Here is a 21,928-nt window from a genome sequence, read left to right on the forward strand (position 1 = left end):
ACACCGCCTGTGTAGAGTTTGCAAGTTCTCCCTGTGACTGTGTGGGTTTCCTTTCACATCCCAATGACGTGCGGGTTTGTAGGTTAATTGGCCTCCGTACACGGCCGTGAGTGTGTAGCGAGTGGATGAGAGGGTTGGATAACTGAAAAATAGCGTGAATGGGTTGATCGATGGTCAGCATGGACTCGGTGGGCCGAAGGGACCATTTCCATGTTGCATGTTTCAATCAAACCAACTAACTTAATGGCCTCACAGAAAGACTCAAAATTTGGAGAAGATTTGGTCAAGTAAATGAGGGAAGAACAATTCCCCTCCTGGAACAAGGAATGAGCCGCATGGTGGTCCAGTCTGGGGTCATGCAGTCGGTAGAGGGGTTTAGAAGAGAAGAATTCTGAAGGCGTTCCACCTTGCACAAATATTTTACAAAAACACAACTTTAATTCGCTACCCAGTACATTGGGCTAAACAATATGCTTCATTGTTGTGTAATCCTTTGGTTCTATCCTTCAAAAATTCTCCTGAAACCAGTACTCAGTAGATTGCCAGAGAAAGAGACCAATTGTAAAAGTCAAATATGTTTTCTGTGCAGAGTTGAGGTAGGCTGCAATTTATAATTTGCAACTCTTCAGGCAGATAACACCCTGCACAGAAAGTGTGCACACACACACAGCTTTAATTGGGATCACTTGGAACGGCCCACACAGTACCAAACCTTCAATTAAACACTGGAATTTGGTAATTTGGTAAACACCCACAAGCAGACAGCACCACAACATGCTTGAGTATTGCATTATAACAGGGAGGATCCCTTCTGAAGACTGCCTCCCTCTCAAAGCCAACCCAGTCAGCTTGCTAAACGATAGAGTCTTTACAGGATGCAGGGTGGGAAGAAGTGTAGTCTAGATAGCAATGGGAGTCAGTAGGTTTGTAGTAATTGTCTGTCTCCTGGTGATGGAGACAGTGAGATCCAGAAACAGTAGGGAGATGTCGGAGATGGCCCAAGTGAATTTTCTGTACAACTTTCTGTACAATCTTTTGTACAAGTTTTTTTTTTAATTGTTATCGTATCCGTTTCAACTACTTCCTCTGGCAGTATACCCACCATCTTTTGTGTGAAGTATAACAGCCTATTGCACTTTATCTGTTTATTTAAGTGTATATATATTTTCTATGATATATGGACACACTGATCTGTTCTGTATTTATGCCTACAATATTCTGTTGTGCTGCTGCAAGCAAGAATTTTATTGTCCTATCTGGGACACATGACAATAAACTCTCTTGACTTGACTTGATTTGAACAGTTACCCCTATTAAATCTTTCCCTTCTCACCATAAACCCATGACCTCTAGTTCGTGATTTCCCTACAGTGTCCATTCACCTCATACATCTTTACGTTCAATAATACTGTGCTTTATTCTGACAAGGACTGCATTGGCAATACTGATCACAGAATATACAGACACAATGTTTCAGATCCTAATGCCTTTGCTATTTCAGATTTTAATTCCAGATTTAATTTACCCCACCCCACGAGATGAGCCTGACAAACTGCACTGCCACCCAGTCACCTCATATTAGCAGCTTCCTTCCCACAGGCAAATCTGCCCCGAGATTGTACTTGTGTGTAAAGCAGTTCAAATTCTACGCAATTCCCCAGACACTTTGTTATGGGTCTCAACCCGAAACGTCGCCAATTCCTTCTCTCCATAGATGCTGCCACACCCGCTGAGTTTCTCCAGCATTTAGCGTCCAACACTTTGTTATGAATGTTAACATTGTCTTATTGGAAAACTGGATTATAACTGGAACCTCCCACAGTTTTGCTCCCAACACGTTAAAAATTTGGTTTCAGTGCAATATACCACTTTATATTCAGTATTCAAATTACTTTATTATTATACTTTTACCTATTCTTGAGATAATTTTTGATTCTTTCCTTGATTTAATATTCAGCCAACATAAAATTTATCAGAGTCCTATAAAGTATGTAACAATTACTGAAGTAGTCGTTGCTGACACAAGACATTACAGATGCTGGAATCCTGAGTAAAACAGAGGGGATGACAGTGGCGCAGATGGAAGAGCTGCTGCTTTACAGCGCCAGAGACCTGGGTTCAATCCTAACCTTGGGTGCTGTCTGTGTGGAGTTTGCACATTTTCCCCGCGAGTACGTGGGTTTCCTCCCACATCCCGAAGGCATGTGGGTTTATAGGTTATTGGGACACTGTAAATTGCCTCCAATGCGTAGGGAGTGGATGAGTACGTGGGATAACATAGAACTAATGGGAGCAGGTGATCGCTAGTTGATAGCTGAAGGGAGAAAATAAACAATTGAAACTGTCACATTTGTGTAGTCTCTGTCACTTTCCAACATTGAGGTAAACATGGAAAGCCGAGGGCGAGACAAAACTGTTACAGGCAAGACTTTTCCCAGTGTTTGAAACTGAAGCTATTACTCTCCCTGTAAAGTAAATGGTCTCCCTTAGACTGAAGACATTTAGCTGGTATCTGCTCATGTAAATAGTTCCAATGAACACTAATTTGTAAATCTCAATTTAATCCTCTATCTCACAACGCAAAAATACATTGTGGTTAAATTACTAGACCAGTATCTAGAGACGTAAATAGACATCATATGTGGAAATCCTTCCTGGATTCTTGGGGAACTCAAAATGTGGTTAAATAAGTAAACTAGGAATGAAAAGGCTTTCATGAATAAAAATGACCCGAAAAACATTGCAATGTCATAAAAACTCATCAGGTACACCAACGTCCTTTCGTGAATAAAATCTGGTATTCTTACTGGTTTAGCTGCACTTGCAACACGAGAAATGAAGTTTGACTTAACTACCCTCCGAAATGGCCCTACCTGGACCATCCACTTCTGGAAGCAAATAAAAATGCCTTCATTTGCTTGTTTCATCTCCCAACTTAATCCTTATTTTTAGTTGCTCTTTTCCAGACCTTTCTTCATCCAACATTTGGAAGCCCATTTGTTTCTAAAGATGGAAACAATTGTCAAGAAATTCCAAACTATTCAGAGGGGGGGGTGACAACAATTGCATCAGCCAAACAAAATGGAAGGAAAACCAAAAGAAAAATGGCAGGCCAGATCTACAGGGAAGAAAAAAATGCTGATTGTAAGTCCTGGCAGTTTCCTGCGATGAGTGTGTAAAAACTGCTCCCCATGAGGAGAGAAATATCAAGCCAATGGACAGGCCACAATTTTGGTCAGGAACCTACATCAGTCCCCCAATCAGTCTGAGGAAGAGTCCCGACCCACAGAAAGATACATTTTGCGTTTTGCATTCCAGCATCTGCAGTCTCGTGCGTCTCCGTTGGAACTTGATGCACTGCAAACAAAAATGTAGCTTAAAAGCTAGCGACAATCTGTCAAAGGATGTGGGTATGTTTTTAATATCCACAGGAAGAAGGGCGTTACGCATTCTTTCGCTCATTTGAAAAATACTTAGATGCCGGATTTAACTTTCACACTCTCAAATCATTCCCGTTTACACTCATTGACTCACCTATTCAATCAATATCTAAAAGTTTAATATTCTTGTCCTCTTTCTCAAATTCCACCACTCCACCCTACCCTTATCCCAGCCCGAAGCGACTAAATCTCTGGCTTTCTGCATGGGAAATGTGGTGTCGCACAAATCTACGCCTTTGAAGAGGTCACCAAAAGGATTTAAGAGGGCATGGTGGTGGGCATTGTCCATATGGACTTTAGCAAGCTTTCTGACAGGCCCCATATGGTACATTGTTCTTGATGATTAGATCACAGGGAGGTTTTAAATAGACATTTGGATGGATACATGAATAGGAAGGGTTTAGAGGAATATGGGCCAAATGCAGGCAAATGGGACAGCGCAATATGCCAATTTGATCGTCGTGGAAGAATTTCCTCCCAATGCTTTTGGCCTCATTACTTCCCTTCCCTTTTAAATGCTACTTCTTGAGCAAGCTTTTAATCGCATGTCCGAATGTGCCTAGGAGCCATTTTCTGTCTGATTATGTTCCCCCTGAAGCTTGTGGTGCTTTATAATAGGAAATGTGCCAAACCTATACAAATTATTGTTGTGGATAAATATGTCACAGCACCTCAGCACTGTCCAAATTCTGGTCTGAATTGAGTTTGCTGCCAACGTTGAGAGTATTATTATTGCAGGAGGTTACAGTCAGTCAGGTTTGCAATTCCTTACCTTCTCAAACTGCAACAAAATGAAAAGGTCGGTGGAAATTTGCCAGTTTATTCATTCTTCAGTAAAGGTCATTAATCTCACGGCCCAGTGAGAATCACCAAGAAGCATCATCTCCTGGGGTGTGGAACTAAGCAAAATACCCAAGCTCTGCATCTCAGCGCAGTCAAAATACATTTTATTCATTCCCGGCTCTCAGGTTCCAATGGCAACAAATTATAATCTTCCAATTTTGAATTAAACCATAAAGGGGAGATTGGCCCCTCACCTTCATTCAACCAACCAAACGATACACAACAGCATAAAAGAGTCTGAAGAAGGGCCCCAACCCGAGATGTTGTCTGTCCATTCCCTCAACAGAAGCTGAGTTCCTCCAGCACTTTGTTTATAGAATAAAACTGCAACTATGAACAGAATCAGGACTAACTAATCTGTTAACAGTTAAAGTGAATATACCTAATACATGGGAATCAAAGTGTGTGAAAGGGGAATGGATATATTACTTTCAGATGTTCAAATGAAATTATCCCAATCAGACAGTAGAGATTTATTACACCAACCAAACATTTGGGCAGGTTGTCAAGACTGATTCCCTCTTCTGTTCACAGCCAACAAAAGATAGACTGTGTGCACCAAAATCTGACTTTAGTCAAAAACATTAAGACCGGAGATCACATTAGCAATTTTCTTTCATCTAAACAAAATGTACATAGACCTAGCACCACTCTATCTGAAGAAAGGTCCCGAATAGAAACATCTTCGGAATCTTTCCTTCCACGGATGCTGCCTAACGTATTCCCCTTCACCCCAAGTTCATCTACCTGTTGTACTCGAGTTTGGCTTAATTGCATTAAGCGCGAGTTAGATACAATGGAATCAAGGGATATGGGGAGAAAGCAGGAACGGGGTACTGATTTTGGATGATCAGCCATGATGATATTGAATGGCGGTGCTGGCTTGAAGTGCCGAATGGCCTACTCCTTCATCTCTTTTCTATGTATTCATGTATAGCATTATTTGATTTGATTGGATAACATGGAAAATAATGTTTTTCACTGTACCCCATGTATGACAATGATAAAGCTAAACCTCTGGCAGTGTGGCATGCCCTCATTTCTGCACCAGAATAGCAGCTCAACGTTTTGCCGAGGTGGGAGTTTTACCGAGGTTGATGCTCAATGCCTGCCAGCTTTCCTGGATGCCGTGCATCACTCTCACTATTTTCAGTTCACGAGGAAAGATGCTCAATTAGAGCTAAAGAGAGCACAAATACATTATGGCATTTACAAAGGGGACAGAAAAGAGGAAGCCAAATAAAGAGCTTCACTTTTATTCCAACAGTACCTGCAGATTTATAAATCCACTGTGTACACGGGGAGCAATGATGCTGGAATCCTTGTTTAAATATAGCATGCCTCTCCGGGTGCTGATTATTGCCAGATTGTGTCCTTCACTTGTGAGTCTTTGCATACTGGCAGCAGCGCACACACAGGTGCTCCTCAGGAACGTCAATATGTTGTATATAATATCCGAAAGGGATATATGCAAATCGTTTGCAATGTATATGCATTACATGAACAGACTTTGTTTTGTTGCATCGAAAGCTCCTCTTAAATACATATTCGGAATGGATTAGATCCTCTCAGCTCCTCGGGGGCATTATAAGACCCGGTGTGCGACCTGCATCACCCCGTGGCTTTAATATTGGACAATCGCCATCGCCAGCCGGGGGCTTTGCAATGACTTTGCAGTACGGGGGGGGGGAAACAGTGCCCTGGAGCCCACGTTTTTTTGGCCTTCCATCACAGCAATGAGATGGATGTTTATGTAAATTATGTTGTGTCTTGGGTCTATTTGTTTGTAATGTATGGCTGCAGAAACGGCATTTTGTTTGGACCTCAAGGGGTCAAAATGACAATTAAATTGAATCTTGATCTTGATCTTGAGAAACAGGCCCTTCAGCCCACCTTGTCCATGCTGACCAAATTGGTCTTCTGGGCTAGTCCCATTTGTCCGCATTTGCTACATAGCCCTGGAAACCCTTCCCGTCTCTGTCCCTATATCTGTCCAAATGTCACCTCGTGCCAGTCGCATGGTGGGGAAGGTTGAGAACAGTGAGAGGAGAGGAGGGTTGTTTTCCTGGCGTTGAAGTGTCACAGAAAACTGATGTGTCCCACTGGTAGCTCACAGGGCTCAGAGGACATTCTGCCCTCAATCATCTGCTCCACTCCACCATAGATTTCACAGGTCAAAGCCCCTCGCTCGAGGATTCTCTTAATTCCACAGCTACTTATACTAATGCTCAGTGCATTACTGGGAGATAACAAATTGCACACCATATAGCTGACATTCAATTTTACACCAGAATGATGCACAAATCCTGTACATCAATGCCAGACACAAATCTGACTTCTAGGCAGCTGACAATAAAACAAAACAGAAAATGCTGGAAATGCACGAGGTCAGACAGCTTCTATGGTGAACGAAAAACAGGTAATGTTTTTAAAGGTAGACAAAAGTGCTGGAGAAACTCAGCGGGCGCAGCAGCATCTATGGAGCGAAGGAAATCGGCAACGTTTCGGGCCGAAACGTTGCCTATTTCCTTCGCTCCATTGATGCTGCTGCACCCGCTGAGTTTCTCCAGCACTTTTGTCTACCTTCCATTTATCCAGCATCTGCAGTTCCTTCGTAAACAGGTCATGTTTTTAGTCCCTTCACAAATACTGCCTGACCCGAGTATTTCCTGCATTTTCTCTTTTAACATCACATTTCCAGCACCTCCAGTATACTGTTCTAGATTGAGAAGGGTTTCGGCCCGAAATGTTGCCTATTTCCTTCGCTCCATAGATGCTGCTGCACCCGCTGAGTTTCTCCAACTTTTTTGTGTACCTTCGATTCTCCAGCATCTGCAGTTCCTTCTTAAATACTGTTCTAGATTGTTTCTTTTAATAGTTTTCAGACTTGGATTGGGATCCTCCTGTGGGAGGTCATGTGGTTGAGGGAAGGAGGAAAAAGTGGCAAGATGGTGTTGTTAGTACGTAATGAACAAAATCAGAGAAGAATTTTGTTGCCAAAAGATAAGTCTCTGCTTAGCCATTAAAAGTATTTTGCAAGTTGTGGCATCCAGTGAAGTACTTTCAATATAGGCGGTGTGGCAACATCTCATAAACAGCAATGTTATAATAAAACACAAAGTGCTGGAGGGACTCAGTGGGCCAGGCACCTGAGGAAGGAATGGACAGTGTGAAGAAGGGTCCCGAGCCAAAACGTCATCTGTCCGTTCCCTTTCAGATGCTGCATGATGCAATAGATTCCTCCAGCACTTTTGCACAGGATTGCAGCATCTGCAGTTTGTATCTCAAGGCTATCGTAAAGACCACTTGTAATTTGAGTTGGTTGAGCAATAAATTTGGGCCAAATACTGGAGAAAGTTTGTTTATACAGTTCCATGGCCAATCTGAAAGATGGCATTTCAAATAGTGCACTGCTCCCTTAAGATCACATTCCAAATGCCAGCCTGGAACTTGTGCTCAAGTCCCTGGAGTAGATCTCCGAGAAGCAAGATTGGCATTAGCCAAATCACACCGGACAAAGTTCCTGTCGCCTGCTGCCCTCGATCACTTGCTGCTCACATTTTACATGTCATAATGATGAGAGGTTGGTTGATACTTCTGTAGAACTCTACATTATTTTTAATAAACAAAATGACAAAGTGCTGGAGAAACTCAGCAGGTCAGGCAGCATCCCTGGAGAATTATGGATAGGTGGCTTTTCGGGTGGAGACCCTTTTTTTCCCCCATAAATGTAATTTGTTTCCTGTTTTTAAATGTTTTAAGACTATGCCCTAAAGTTCTGGCCTAATCGAAGACAACAGAGACCAGGAAGAGGAGCAGAAATTGCGTGTCATGTTGCACTGACATAAACATGAATATGTAAAATGACTTCCAATCCCGCTGATGGTCACAAAGCACAGAAGAAGAATAAGAGTATTTTGTTCCCACCATTAAATCACTGAATACCTCAAAACTAAAGGAATAAAGCTACCTGGACTCTTTCAACCTTAGTTAGCCTTGAGTGCGATTATGAATGCATTCTGAACATTGTATTCTTTTTGACCTTGTTTCCTTCAGAACACAGCACATTTGGCTCTGCTCATTCAGCTTGACTGGCCAAAGAGGGAGGGGCATCGGAAGGGGAAGAAAAAATACATTATACTGTATTTTAAAACTCGGCAAGTTTACAAACTCAAAGAATATTGGAAACAGGTGTAATGAAATGTTTCTAAAGTGTGCTAGATAAAGGATTTTAAGGTACAATGTGCAGTGCTGTGGTGAAAGAGCAGGCGGGTGCCTCCAGGGAAAGAGATTGCAAATTCAAATCCTGTTGCTGACATGGGAAAAAATTTGAGCTGCACAATCCCGCACAAAACTGAGGGAGTGTCGCACTTATGTGGGCAGCGTCCTTTAGGGGAAAATTAAAACAAGACCATTTGCTCCCTTAGTAACAGAGAATGCTTTAGATCCACCCAAAACAAAACAAATCAGAATACTCCCTCATCTCCTGGAGGAGAGTATTTATCCAAATGCCGCAACATAGCGGTGCAGCCGGTAGAGCTATTGCCTCACAGCGTCTGACCTCCGGTGCTGTCCATATGGAGTTTGCACACTCTTGCTGTGACTGCGCGGGTTTCCTCCAGGTGCTCCGGTATCATCCCACATTCCAAAGACGTGCGGGTTTGTACACTCAGAAGTGGGACAACAGAGAACTAGTGCAAACCTATGATCGATGGTCAGCATGGACTTGGTGGGTCAAAGGGTTTGTTTCTATGTTGTATGTTCCAATATAATTAATATCACGGTAAACAGATCAATATTGTATAGACCTCAGTAAAGTGCTAATTGGTAGCAGTGTTTTTGACAATACAAGGGAGACAATCATTTAAAAAAAAACTTATTTGCTTGTAAAATATTTTGGGCCACCATGATCTGATCTGAAATTAATGTGGTTTGTTAGGCATAGTATCATAGAGTATGGAAACCGACCCTTCGGCCAAATTCATCCATGCCGACCAAGATGGCCCATCAAGCTACCCCATATGCCTACTTTGGCCCATACCCTTCGAAACCTTTTTTATCCATGTGCCTGTCTAAGTGTCTTTTAAATGCTTTTTTCAGTATCTGCATCAATTACTTTTCTGGCAACTTGTTCCATTTACCCACCACCTTTTGTGTGAACAAGTTGCTCCTCAGGTGCCCCGTTCACCCATGTGATTCCCATACCTTGGATAAAAGACTATGTATTCACCCTATCCCCCTCATGATTTTCTACACCGTTATAAGACCACCCCTTCAGCCTGCTGTGCTCCAAGGAATGAAGTCCGAGCCTGTCCAACCTCTCGCTATAGCTCAGGCTCTCTGCCACATCCTTGTGAATCTGGCCACATCCTTGTGAATCTTTTCTGCATGTCATTCCAAATAAATGACACGTTTCTCTTTTTAATTTAGTCTTAAGCAAGTCACTTACTTGTCACCTTTGGTTCTGCATGTTTAATGCAGTCAGTCATGTTGCACTTACCATCGTTCAGCTCGCTGCCGAATATAATGGCCTTGGCCTTGGAGATGGTGATACAGTGAGTTAGAGCGTCCATCCGCAAGTTGAAGTTAATCAGTGCTGACTCCACTCCAACTTTGGCCAAACCTAACCATAGTCCCACGTACTCGTTCCTGCTCTCCATGAAAACGGCCACCACATCACCAGTGCGGTAGCCCTGCTCATAAAAAAAGTTGGCGACTCTGTTCGAGTATTCGTCCAGGTACCGGAAACTCCAAGCGGCACCCGTCGCCTCGAATATAAGCGCCGTCTTATCCGGGTGCCTCTGCACAACTTCATGGAAGATCTTTGGGACTGTGTTGTTCAATTTCAAGTTCCGTTTAACATTGAGCTTGACTTTGAGGAGGACACCAGCGGCACTGAGATAAAAAGACAAAAAAAGTGTTAGTTGCTGTCTCTTTTCCTTGAACGTCTTCACAGGGCAAATGGTTCCATATTTGAAAATGGTGAGCATCAATAAGTATAGATTTAGGGTTGTTATTACCACTTGTACCGAGAGAAGCTTTGTTTTACACGCTATCAAAACTGACACACAAATACAAATAAATTATACCCAAGTACAATAAGTAGAGCAAAAAGGAAGTGGAGAGGTGAAGCAAATGGAAGGACCATTCAGAAGCCTGATAACAGAAGGAAGATGATGCTCCCGAGGCTGGTGGTGCGCGCTTTCAAGTTTCGGCATTGCATTGTTGAATTTCAAGTTGATTGCATTGGCTGCTTACAGAAAAGCAATCTCACCCCTAGTGCCCTGGCCTACATTGCTCTCTCACTGATATTTAAAATAGATGACGGTCTGGTTACTTCCTCCTTTGATGCTTGTGGGAGATTGCTATACACAAACTCCTATCATGTTTCCTGTAGCATAACACTACTTCCTTTTCTGATTACTCAGGGCCACTTGATGCAATACTGGCAGAGTGATATTTGGGATTAACAAAAAAAAGGAAAGAGGTGGGACATAAATACAGCCAGCAGGGAAGAAACAAACTGTAAGGAAGAAAATGGCGAGACGTTGCAATGAACTGAGAGACCAAGATATCAGCCAGTCCGCTACTGCATTTCAGACTGCCCACATTTAAAAAACACATCCTGGAGAAATGTTTTGCATTCATTAGGATGAAGGACAAGGGGTGGCAACAAGTTTTTAATTTCACAATTTGCTAGCCCGAGGAAGATGTGTCCTGATCCAAAATGTTCTCCAGAGATGGTGCCAGACCCGCTGTGTTAGTACAGCAATATGTTTATAGCTCTGTTTGGAGACATCATAATGTCCCCACTACTGCAGCTGAGCTAAGCCTTCTCACCCCACTGCTCACAGACCCTCGCTCAGTCTCCATCTATATGGTCCTCGAGGCATATGGCAGCAAAGCAAGTCTGGATCCAGCCACCGGCAATGAAATGATTTGGGGCTATGTTAGCCCAGTCAGGTCAATCACAAAAAGGAGAATCCTCGCCCGTGTAATTATAGGGCGAGTGCCCAAGAATAATACTTGCCGACTAATTATGAATGTGTTATTAGTCACAGACAAAGGGAATCTCCACTACAGTCCTGCATCACATCAACAACGTTCTTCTACAATCATTACTGCAAACACAGGGCGGCACAATAGAGCAGCTGGTAGAGCTGCTGCCTCACAGCTCCGGAGACCCAGGGTTGACCCTGACCTTGGGTGCTGTCCGTGTGGGGTTTGCACGTTTTCCGTGACCATACGTTTCCTCTGGAAGCTCCGGTTTCTTCACATAAGCCAAAGTCATGAGGATATGTAGGTTAGCCTCTGTAAATTGCCTCCAGTTTGTGTAGGGAGCGGATGTGAAAGTGGGATAACACAGAACTGGTGTGAACGGGTGATCAATGGTCAGCGTGGACTCAGTGGGCTGAAGGATCCGTTTCCATGCTACATCTTTCAGTCAATCAATTTAATCACAGTAATGGAGGCCACTGAACCCATTGAATACAGATCAACTCCTAAGAGTAATTCTGTCATTATCATTCTGTTCTCACAGCCATGCTATTCTCTCTCAAATGACAATCCAATTCCCAAACCCAGGTCGATGCTGCTCACGTCGTTTCTGAAGGCACCGACTTCCACCCACCCTTTATTTTTTGGCCAAATAAATTTAAACCCGCCCTTCAAGACCATCCTAATGTCTCTTCTAAAACTAAAAGCTACCCCATCTAAACCAATCATGATTTTGCATACCACTATCATAATTTTCTCAATTCCTCAAGGAAAAAAAATGTTTTTTTTGAACTTGTTCCTACCATTAAACTCTTATATGTGAAACCTATATGGTGGATGGTGATTTATTTGAAATAGATGTGGGCTATTCTGTGTGCAGAATAAATTAGCCCCAATGTACCCAAACCTTGATACCAGAAGGTATGCCCAACAATTCCTATGGTAGAACTTTAAGCAAGTCTCATCCAGCCACAAGCTGCTTTGTTCTGTAGTCATTGAGCATTTAAAATCTGTTTATCACCTGCAAGTTTCAAACCTGCCATTAGATTGATCGCTGCAACCACTCACTTCCACTCCAGCCAGCCTCCCGCCAGATGGTCCTGGCAAATCCTTCATACACATCTCCCACACAGGCACAACAAACTAAACTGTCTTCTACATTGCAAAATTCAGGATTTCACCAATTCCTTCTTTTACATTGTCGTTGTTCCAGCACCCATTCTTCTTTCTCAGATCAGTCTCTCAGAACTAAGAATGAGTTTGATTTGGTGGGATCCGAGATGGGTTGTCATCTCTACTTGTTAAGTAGAAATATTTCACCGCTTGCTCCCAATTCATCAGTTAAACTCTACCTCTTTGCTACTCCCTCCTTCTTTTGATGCAAGCTCCACTTTTGGGCCAACCTTATATTATCTGTTTGATCGTGCCCTATTTTGAACCTCATACGAGGTTTATAAACAGTAAACACTGGAAACACTCAGCAGGTCAAATAGCATCTACAGAAAATGAAACATAGTTAATATGTCAGATTGAAAATCTTTTTATCTGGCATGGTTCCAGCATTTTGTCTTTTATTTCAGTTTTCCAGCCTCTGCGTTTTAATTTATGTGTGGCTTATGTTGCATTATAAAAGAGAAGTGCTAAAGAATTGAACATTAATACACGCAATGTGCAACATAGATACAGCTAGAGGAGACACAAGGAGCTGCAGATGCCAGAACCTTTAGCAAACAAAGGGTTGGAGGAACTCAGCAGACCAGGTAGCATCTGTGTGTGTGTGTGTGTGTGTGTGTGTGTGTGTGTGTGTGTGTGTGTGTGTGTGTGTGTGTGTGTGTGTGTGTGTGTGTGTGTGTGTGTGTGTGTGTGTGTGTGTGCGTGTGTGTGTGTGTGTGTGCGTGGGTGGGGGGGGGGGGGGGGTGTGATAGTAGGTTTTTGCTTGGGACCTTTCATCAGGCTGACAACTGCATAGATACAGCCAGTTCTTTTTTTTTGTAATGGTACATGCCGGTACTGCGTACTGGCAACTCCAAAAACTAGATTTTCACAATTTTTAAACGTGCATTGATTTTTGAGTTATTAGCTTACATTAGAAGTTGATTAGCCACAAAATCAGAAACAGATGGGGGGACTGGGGGTATATTAATGGGAAAAAGTGTTCATAAATGTAACTATCTTTTAAATTGATATTCATGCCGGCACCTTTTTGTCTACAAACAAAAAAGCACTGGATACAGCTCAGTCACAGATTAATTGATACAAACATGTGTGTCATTTCTAAATCTCCTCACATTCTTCATAATCTAACTTTAATGGCATAATAACTTTTCACTCAGAACTTCCCATCAAATACTTCTACCTTATTCACCTCAACATCTCCTTTTGGCAACAACTTCCACATTTTAACCATTCCCCAGGTAAATCTAAACAAAACCACAGGGCATTGATCTGAAGCATTATCTTTGTTATGCTCCCCGTGTACTTTGCCTGGTCTGATGCACGTCTCCATTTTCTGTTGTTAATACAGTGCAAATCTATTTAAGTTGTGCTAACTATTTGGTGACGATACTGACACTCGCCATGATCTTCTGCTTAAGTTGCAAGAAAGTAATAATTTTTCCTTTCAGATATTCCCTGGTCCTGTCAGTCCTTCCTTATAAATGGTCTCAACCGAAATGTAAGCGGTCTATTCTCTTCATAGCTTCTGCCTGACCTGCTAAGTTCCTCCAGCACTTTGATTTGTGCTCAAGATTGCAGCATCTGCAGCTTCTTGTGTCCTCCTTGCTCTTCTCTTGTTACCTCTCTGTCCCAGTTCTAACAAACAATCTTGGACCTAAAATATGAATTGTTTCTTTCCACAGATGTGGGCTGGATTTTATGAGGTTTTATTATGCAACTTTAAAGAATTTAATGACATCGTCTCTGCCTAATAACCATTGTTTTAGCACTAACTAATATAGTTTAATAAAAATGTTTGTAATTTATCTGGAGAAACAGCTGTGCTTAGCGGATATTCTCCAATTAAAAAAATGTATTTTGGCGATGAGCCATTGCCACTCCAGTTGTAACATAGAAACATAGAAAATAGGTGCAGGAGTAGGCCATTCGGCCCTTCGAGCCTGCACCGCCATTCAATATGATCATGGCTAATCATCCAACTCAGTATCCTGTAATTCAGGAACCATCCCAATCCCTCCTCAGGCAGCAAAACAAAACTTTGCTTTCCTGGTCAACGGTCATATTTTTACCGTAGTTCAATTTCCAGATTTTTCCCAATATCTCCAACTGTACATTTAACTATTAAAATAAATAATGTTGCATCGCACGGTAGTCAATTTTCCTGCAAGGCTAATTTTACCCGCTGCAAAGTTTTTGACCCAGGGATTTAGGGTGAAAAGTGACAAGTTAATTAAATGCCGTTGTAAATATGGAATGGTGGCCTCTTTTATTAGACAAAATTATTTGAAAAGGAAGAATATTTTATAAATCAAATAACCAAAAAAAAAAATCATAGAATACACAAAAAGTTAGACGTAAACAAACGCGAGCTACACAAAGAAAAAGGATATCCACATCCTGAAAGTTCATCAACCTAATGTCAAGGTTCTAGGAGGCCCACCCTTTTTCCATTATATTTCTTTAAAAGATGGCAGTGAATGTCTCATTTATTCCTTGGTCTCTTTCCTTTCTTGCAATTTTCTTCTCCTTTTCAAGTATACACCACATGCATTTGGCCACACCAAACAATGTTTATTCAGCGCCGACCTTAAACTAGAAAATATGTTGAAATCCTCCCTTTGCAGTTAGAATTAGTAAGAATCCCTTTGTAAGAGTCGGTACATACTCTTCCCTCTTTTGGCTTAGCAAAGCCCAAAAGAGGAAATAGGCCACTAGCATTATGATGAAAGAACCTGGAAGCTATTCAAATATTCTGAATACAACACACACTTAATCAGGCATATTTTACATTAATATAATGTTATATATGTGAAGGAAAAACAAGTCTTTTAAGAGATGGTATGGCATGGGCTTCGTCCACCTCTATTTTCTAATGACCGCTGCTGAAAATTAAACCCGCATGGACAATGACAGGGTCAGGCCAAGCTGTTTAGTCCATCTGCAAGTGGGTAAACGGAAAAGGTCAACTCATATGGAATGGTCACTCAGGAAAAGTAACAGAGAAACTGGTGACCATGGAACAAGCAAGAGAGGAATGAGAGGAAAATAACAACTCTGTGACATATAACTTGATGCTGTTAAGGGGAGACACAAGGAATTACAGGTGCTGGGATCTTGAGCAGAACACAAAGTGCTGGAGTAACTCAGCAGGTCAGGCAGCAGTCGTGGAGGAAATGACTGCATGACGTTTCAGGCTGGATCCCTTCAAGTTTGAAGAAGGGCTGCAACCTGAAACGATGTCAGACCATTTGCTCCACATATGTTGAGTTATTCCAGCACTTTGTATTCTGCTCAATGCAGTTGAGGGTCTTGCCATTAACTTTAACTTTCCCCTTATGTATCTCCCAAAATGCAACACCTCACACCTTTTCGGATTAAACTCCATCTGCCATTCCTCTGCCCATATATGTAATTGATTTACATCCAGCTGCACCCTTCGACGGCCTTCTTGACTGACTGCAACTCTACCAGTTATTGTATTCAAATAGGGAAGCCAAGTTGTAACGAGTCCCCACTGGTCATCAACAGGCAAATACATTCCAAGACCAAATCATTTAAAAATTTGCAACCTCTCTTCATTTGTTCTAAAACAGGTGGTCGGCAATGTTGGATGCAAATGAGTCATCTGATTGTCATTGCCCATTTAACTCCCTTGGTGAAGTTCAATGTTACGTACGATGAAATTCTTTCCTGTCGATTCAGAATTTCAAACTTTGTGCATTAGCCATCGCCAGTCATGACAAAGCCTGTACTTTTAGAGATATATACATATCTATCTTTTGCCTGGTTACATGACTAACAGAAAGCACCTTGCCGCGAAGAAAGGCAATAGCAGAGAATGGCAAACAATGAAATGCAGAGACTGGACTCTTCAGTAAAAGACAACGCGCTGGAGGAACTCCTCGGGTCAGGCAGCATCTTTGGAGGAAATGAACGGGGAACATTTCAGGTCAGGACCCTTCTTCAACTAGGTCATTGTCCCCATTTCTGTCAAGCTCCACTATTCACCTCAACATCAGCTGATATCAAGCAAAGTTCCATTGTTACAGTTCCCTTTCCATCATCATTGTTAAAACGCTTTCCTGCTACTCTCCTGGGATTCTTACACGGAAAAATAATCAGTTGCACAGGAAAGCAAGGAATTGCTGGTTTGTTTGCAACCACGCCCCAGCAACAGTCACTGCCCTCAACATAATCCCAATATCGAGTAACGACAAAGGACAAGGAACCAGAGCAGGAAATGATAAAAGTCTGTAATGAAACTTGCTTCCTGCAATTTGCCTGAAAAAATAAATAAATGCCTGCTAGGAGTTCAGAAGTAGAGATGTGTGGAAGCCTGGATATTTTTGTTTCAATTATTAGAATGAGGGAGATCTAAAGGTTATCCTTAAAATATTTTAACAGGCTAACTTCAGTAGAATATATGCACATGTCTTCATTGTTGAAGGCATGAAAATCCTGTTAGAAATACTAGAAAATTAAGTCACTATAGAAAATAAGGAATTAACATAAATTAGTTTGAGGGAAAACAAAACAATACTGGAAAACTCACTGAGACTAAAAAGTCAAGGACGTAATATACCAGAGATTTGGAAGAGGTGGTTGGAGAGGTAGCAGATCATCTTTGATAATTCTGTAAATGCTAGAATGGTTTGTGCAGATTAGAGGGTAGTAAGTCTGACCTCACCATTTAAGGGGGGAAACAGAGACCTGCGAGTCCACCAGCAGGCCTGGGTGAAATAGCACGCAACAAAACCCTTTCACTGTACATGTGACAATAAACTAAAATGTAAATCTAGAGTATTGTGGACACTAGAGTATTGGCTTCCCACCAAAAATATATTCCGGTACTGGCCTTGGCAGGAGTGCATTGCAGATTCACCAAACTCATTCTGGGACGGCAAGTTTGCCGTAAGTGGTGGGATTGAGCAATGTGGTGTGGTTTCTCTAGTTTAGTAGAGGTGACCTCATTGAAACGTATAAACTTATTTTAGGACTTGATCAGGAGATGTTTCTATCACCTGGCTAGAATGTCTAGAACCTGGAGTCACAGGTCTCAGACCAGGGCCCAGGCCAATTAGGGCAGAGAAACTTCATTATTCAGAGCATGGTCAATCTTTGGAATTCATTATGCGAGGGCTATAGAGGCTGTTGCAAAGTTTACACAAACCAGAGAATGACCTGGATATTAAAGGAATCTCAGAAAATGGGGAGAGTATTGGAAAATGGAATCGGGAGAGAAGCTTCAGTCATAATCTTAATGAATGGTGGGGTAGTCTCAAAGGGAAATGGGTCCTGCTTAGAACATAAAACTGTACAGCACGGGAGCAGGCCCTTCAATTCACAATTCCCGTAGCAATCATGATGGCAAGGTAAAATAATCTCATCTGCCCGCACATGATCAATATCCCTCTATTCACTGCATACCCATGTACCTATTTAAAAGGCTCTTAAATGCCACTATTGTATCTGCCTCCATCATCACCAGTGCATTCCAGCCACCTACCACTCTGCGGGAAAAATAAACTTTCCCCATACATCTCATTTAAATTTTGTCCCTCTCACCTTACAGCCATGCCCTCTTTGTCCTTGATATTTCCACCCTGGGGAAAAATACCCTACCTATACCTCATAATTTTATATACTTCTCTCAGGTCTCCCCTCATCCTCTGAAGTACCAGAGAAAACAGTCCAAGTGTGTCCAACCTCTCCGTTTAAGTAATGTACTCTCATCCAAACAATGAATGAATGAATGATAATCTATTGTCACTTCTGACAAGTCAATGATATTCTTTGTTTTAAATAACCAAGGTATGCAAAGAGTCACTACATCAAGGGTGCTGACAAAGTACAAGTATCTCAATTGAACACAAACGATTTTTAACATATTCCATTGTAGTAACCCAGGCAGCATTCTGGTAAACCTCAGGATTTGATAGTAATGCCACAAATCCCTGGCTCACACAATGATTCAGACTTAGCACTCTCCTCCAAGACAAACGGTTGACGTTTTGAACAACTGAGACTCAAGCACAAAAATATCCAGTTACCAAGGCACTGCTGTGATGTTGGAAATGCCAGCCTTCAGATGTAGCAATAAAACTGAGGTAATGGCTGCGTTCTCAAGTCAATGCAAAATATCCCAAAGCATTCTCTGAGAGGAAGGAACACGCCTATCTCTAGCATTTGAAATTTACTCCACCCATCTGCCAATCAACTGTGTACCCTTCCTCCTCTCCCCTGCATCCACCTATCATTTAAGATAGATGCAAAATGCTGGAGTAACTCAGCGGGTCAGGCAGCATCTCTGGAGAAAAGGAATAGGTGACGTTTCAGGTTAAAACCCTTCTTCAGACTGAAAGTCAGGGGAGAGTTACCCGAGGGTCCTCTCCCCTAATTCTCGAAGGGTGGCGACCTGAAACATCACCTATATTTTTTTTTTTTTTTTTTACAGAGATGCTGCATGAGCCACTGAGTTACTCCAGCATTGTATCTATCTTCGGTGTAAACCAACATCTTCAGTTCATTCCTTCATCTATCACTTGCCAGGCTTTGTACTTATTTCCCCCCAGCTTGCTCCCTCCTACCCCAATCAGACTGAAGAAGGGTCTCGACCCAAAACCATTCTTTCTCTCCAGAGATGCTGCCTGTCCCGTTGAGCTACTCCTGCTTTTTGTGTCTATCTTCAGCATCAGCAGTTCCTTCCGACACATTTAGTCTGAAGAGTCCTGATCCGAATTCTGTCGCGTTATGTGCATTCACAGATGCTGCCCGACTCATTGAGATCCTCCAGCAACACTTTGTGCATTGTTCAGTATTGTGGTATCTGCGGTTTTTGTGTCTCCAACATTTATCTCTCAGCGAATTACTAAATAAATGTATCGAGTTCATATCATTTTCTTGCCATTTGTAAGTTCTAGCTACATATCACCATAACACTGAACACTTCAAATATACTTTAAAATATTGGGTGTTCCTGAGATTGCCAAAGAAAGGTGATATGAATGAAAATCGTATTTCGCTTGGTCAACAGATAGTGATCAAAAACAGAAATCTCCTTCCCCAACTTAAACCGAAGACAAACAGCGAAACCCTCCACAAAAACCCACGGCCTGCTTGAAGACAATAATTAAGCATTGCCGTGGATTCAAATAAGGTAACTTTTAGATTTTGTATCACTCAGTTGGAACATAGCAGCTTTTTTTCTGATGAAGGGTCTCGACCCGAAACGTCACCTATTCCTTCTCTCCAGAGATGCTGCCTGTCCCGCTGAGTTGCTCCAGCTTTTTGAGTCTATCTTCGGTTTAAACCAGCATCTGCAGTTCCTTCTTACACATCTGCAGTTCCTTCCCACTCAGCAGCTTTTTTTTACTGCTATTCGGTTTAACAAAAAGGCAGTAACATTGCCAGGCCGCTCCTGATAGTCATTCGCCGGCGGTCTATTTTCACAAGTCTGCAGATCTTCGACACCCAAGGTGACATGGCTGCACTGCAATGGTACAAAATCTCGCCCCGAGTTAAGCTGCCTCTCTGCATAAGCCCCAGGAATTAAATAAGCAATAACTGCAACCGTCTCCTTTGCCAAGGACAAATGCAATCGGATCGCGGCTACACAAAGAACCCGGTGTCAGTCTCCCGGTGGGAGAGAAGGGGGAAGCGTTGAGGTAAATGTGCAAATGTCCGTTACTTACTGTACATCCCGGCGGATGGTCTTGATGAAGATCTCGACGAATTTGTGACCTCCCGATGCGAGGTAAAACGCGCAGGTGGTGACCGCCACCAGCGTCCAGGGCATCCCAACCACCACACGCTGCACGAAGAGCAGGACCGTGCATGTTGCCAATCTCCACATCGTCAGCCCTGCCGGAGCCGAGAGACAGAAGCACAAGGTGAAGGGCGAAAGGGGAGGAAACGCAGCGGGGGAAAGGGAGGGAATAAGTGAAAGAGGAAATCACAAATGCAACTGCAAGAGAGGGCTGTGGAATGTTAAAAGGAAGTGGGACGAGGATCAGAGGGAGGAAGGTTGCATCCAGAATAACTGCAATTGTTCCAAGCCGGCAAATCACCCGTTTGCAACAAAAAAAACCTCCCAAGCATATTTCTCATAGCTAAAGCTAAACTATTTCTCCCAGCTGTTATATTGCACTATTTTGCTTTAAAACAACTATATTTGTAATTTTTTTTAAAGCATAGTCTGAGAATGTTTGCTTTCTCCAGCAGTCGGACTGTACTTACTAGCACCAAGCGACCTGCATGGGTCATTTGACCCTGTTTCCCCTGTTCGTTTGCCTTTGATTGACGAGCACGGTGACGAGTAGAGAGGCGTACTTTCCCTCACTGCGCACACAGCACCGGGGCTTTCGGGAATTGGAGTTCTCCAAGCCTGCACTGCCCTTCGCTCCATGGATGCTGCTGCACCCTGCAACCCGAGTTTCTCCAGCATTTTTGTGTACCTTGCCTAATATGAGTCAGGAGTGTTTTATTGTCATGTGTCCCAGATAGAACAATGCAATTCTTACTTGCAGCGGCTGGAGTAACTCAGCAGGTCAGGCAGCATCTCTGGAGAACGTGGATCATAGGTGACGTTTCAGGTCGGGTAGAAAGTAGTAATTTGGTTCCATCGAATTCTGGATTCATCTTCAAAACCCTGTGGAAATGTTAAAGTTCAAGTCACTGTGAGAAATTAAACACAGTAATCAGCTATTAAAAATGCGTATAAACCTCAGACTTTCCTCGTTAAGATGCCTTAACATGAAAACAGTCCAAAGGTAAATGAGAGATGGACACAAAATGCTGGAGTAACTCAGCTGGACATGTAGCATCTTCAGAAGAAGGGTCTCGACACAGGTACACTCTTTGTAAAAGGTCAGGAAAAATAAACGGTGGGAAATGTTAGTAAGGAAATTATCATCAAAAGGAGAACTAGTTGAATGTCTGACCAATTATTCTGCAGCTTGTAACATGATATATGATAAAGATGTTGAATGGGGGAAGAAGATTGCATCCTTCATGTGGTCCGCCCTGTTTCGACGAATGAAATCAACCCGGCGTGCACAATCAAATAGAACAAGTTGTCCAACAACTTTAGGCTGTGCACGCCATACGCAAGAAGAAGAAGAAGAAGATGTTGAATGGATATCTGTGCAGTTTTGGGCTTCAAGCTTCAGCAAGATTATTGAGAAGACTAAAGCAAACATTGACAACTTGATAAGAGAGCACACATATAACAGAAGGGTTGTATTTGGCCTATATCATCACACATATACTGAATAAAGATGAAAAGAAACTGAAAATGGGAAGCATTTTATTTCTGTGCAGAAAATTCAGAGCTTTTACAGGAAACAGTGCTGTGTAGATGAAGATCGCTGCAGAGTACAGCAATGTCTTAGAGACTGTTGGAAATTCATTTTGATTCCTAATTATGTTAGGAGATTGTTTGTTTACCGAAGCACAATTACTCTGTAGGAGCCTAT

The 21,928-nt window shown here is 42.3% G+C and overlaps 1 protein-coding gene across 2 annotated transcripts in view; it reads right to left on the minus strand.

The window, feature by feature from the left end:
• Positions 1-21,142, minus strand: part of slc27a4 (solute carrier family 27 member 4) — a 41,183-nt gene extending 20,041 nt beyond the window's left edge. The window contains exons 1-3 of one of the 2 annotated variants that reach the window (XM_055660116.1): positions 20,975-21,142; positions 20,147-20,315; positions 9,784-10,178 (exon numbers count right to left, since the gene is read on the minus strand). In XM_055660116.1, the coding sequence (XP_055516091.1) occupies positions 9,784-10,178; positions 20,147-20,307 (556 nt within the window). In that variant the 5' untranslated portion in view covers positions 20,308-20,315; positions 20,975-21,142. Of the gene's footprint in view, positions 1-9,783; positions 10,179-20,146; positions 20,316-20,690; positions 20,875-20,974 lie in introns of those variants that run through there. The other variant, XM_055660115.1, reaches the window with a different exon arrangement.
• Between the last annotated feature and the right edge of the window lie 786 nt (positions 21,143-21,928).

This window comes from Leucoraja erinacea, chromosome 31, assembly GCF_028641065.1.
Source record: "Leucoraja erinacea ecotype New England chromosome 31, Leri_hhj_1, whole genome shotgun sequence".
Lineage (NCBI taxonomy): Eukaryota > Metazoa > Chordata > Chondrichthyes > Rajiformes > Rajidae > Leucoraja > Leucoraja erinaceus.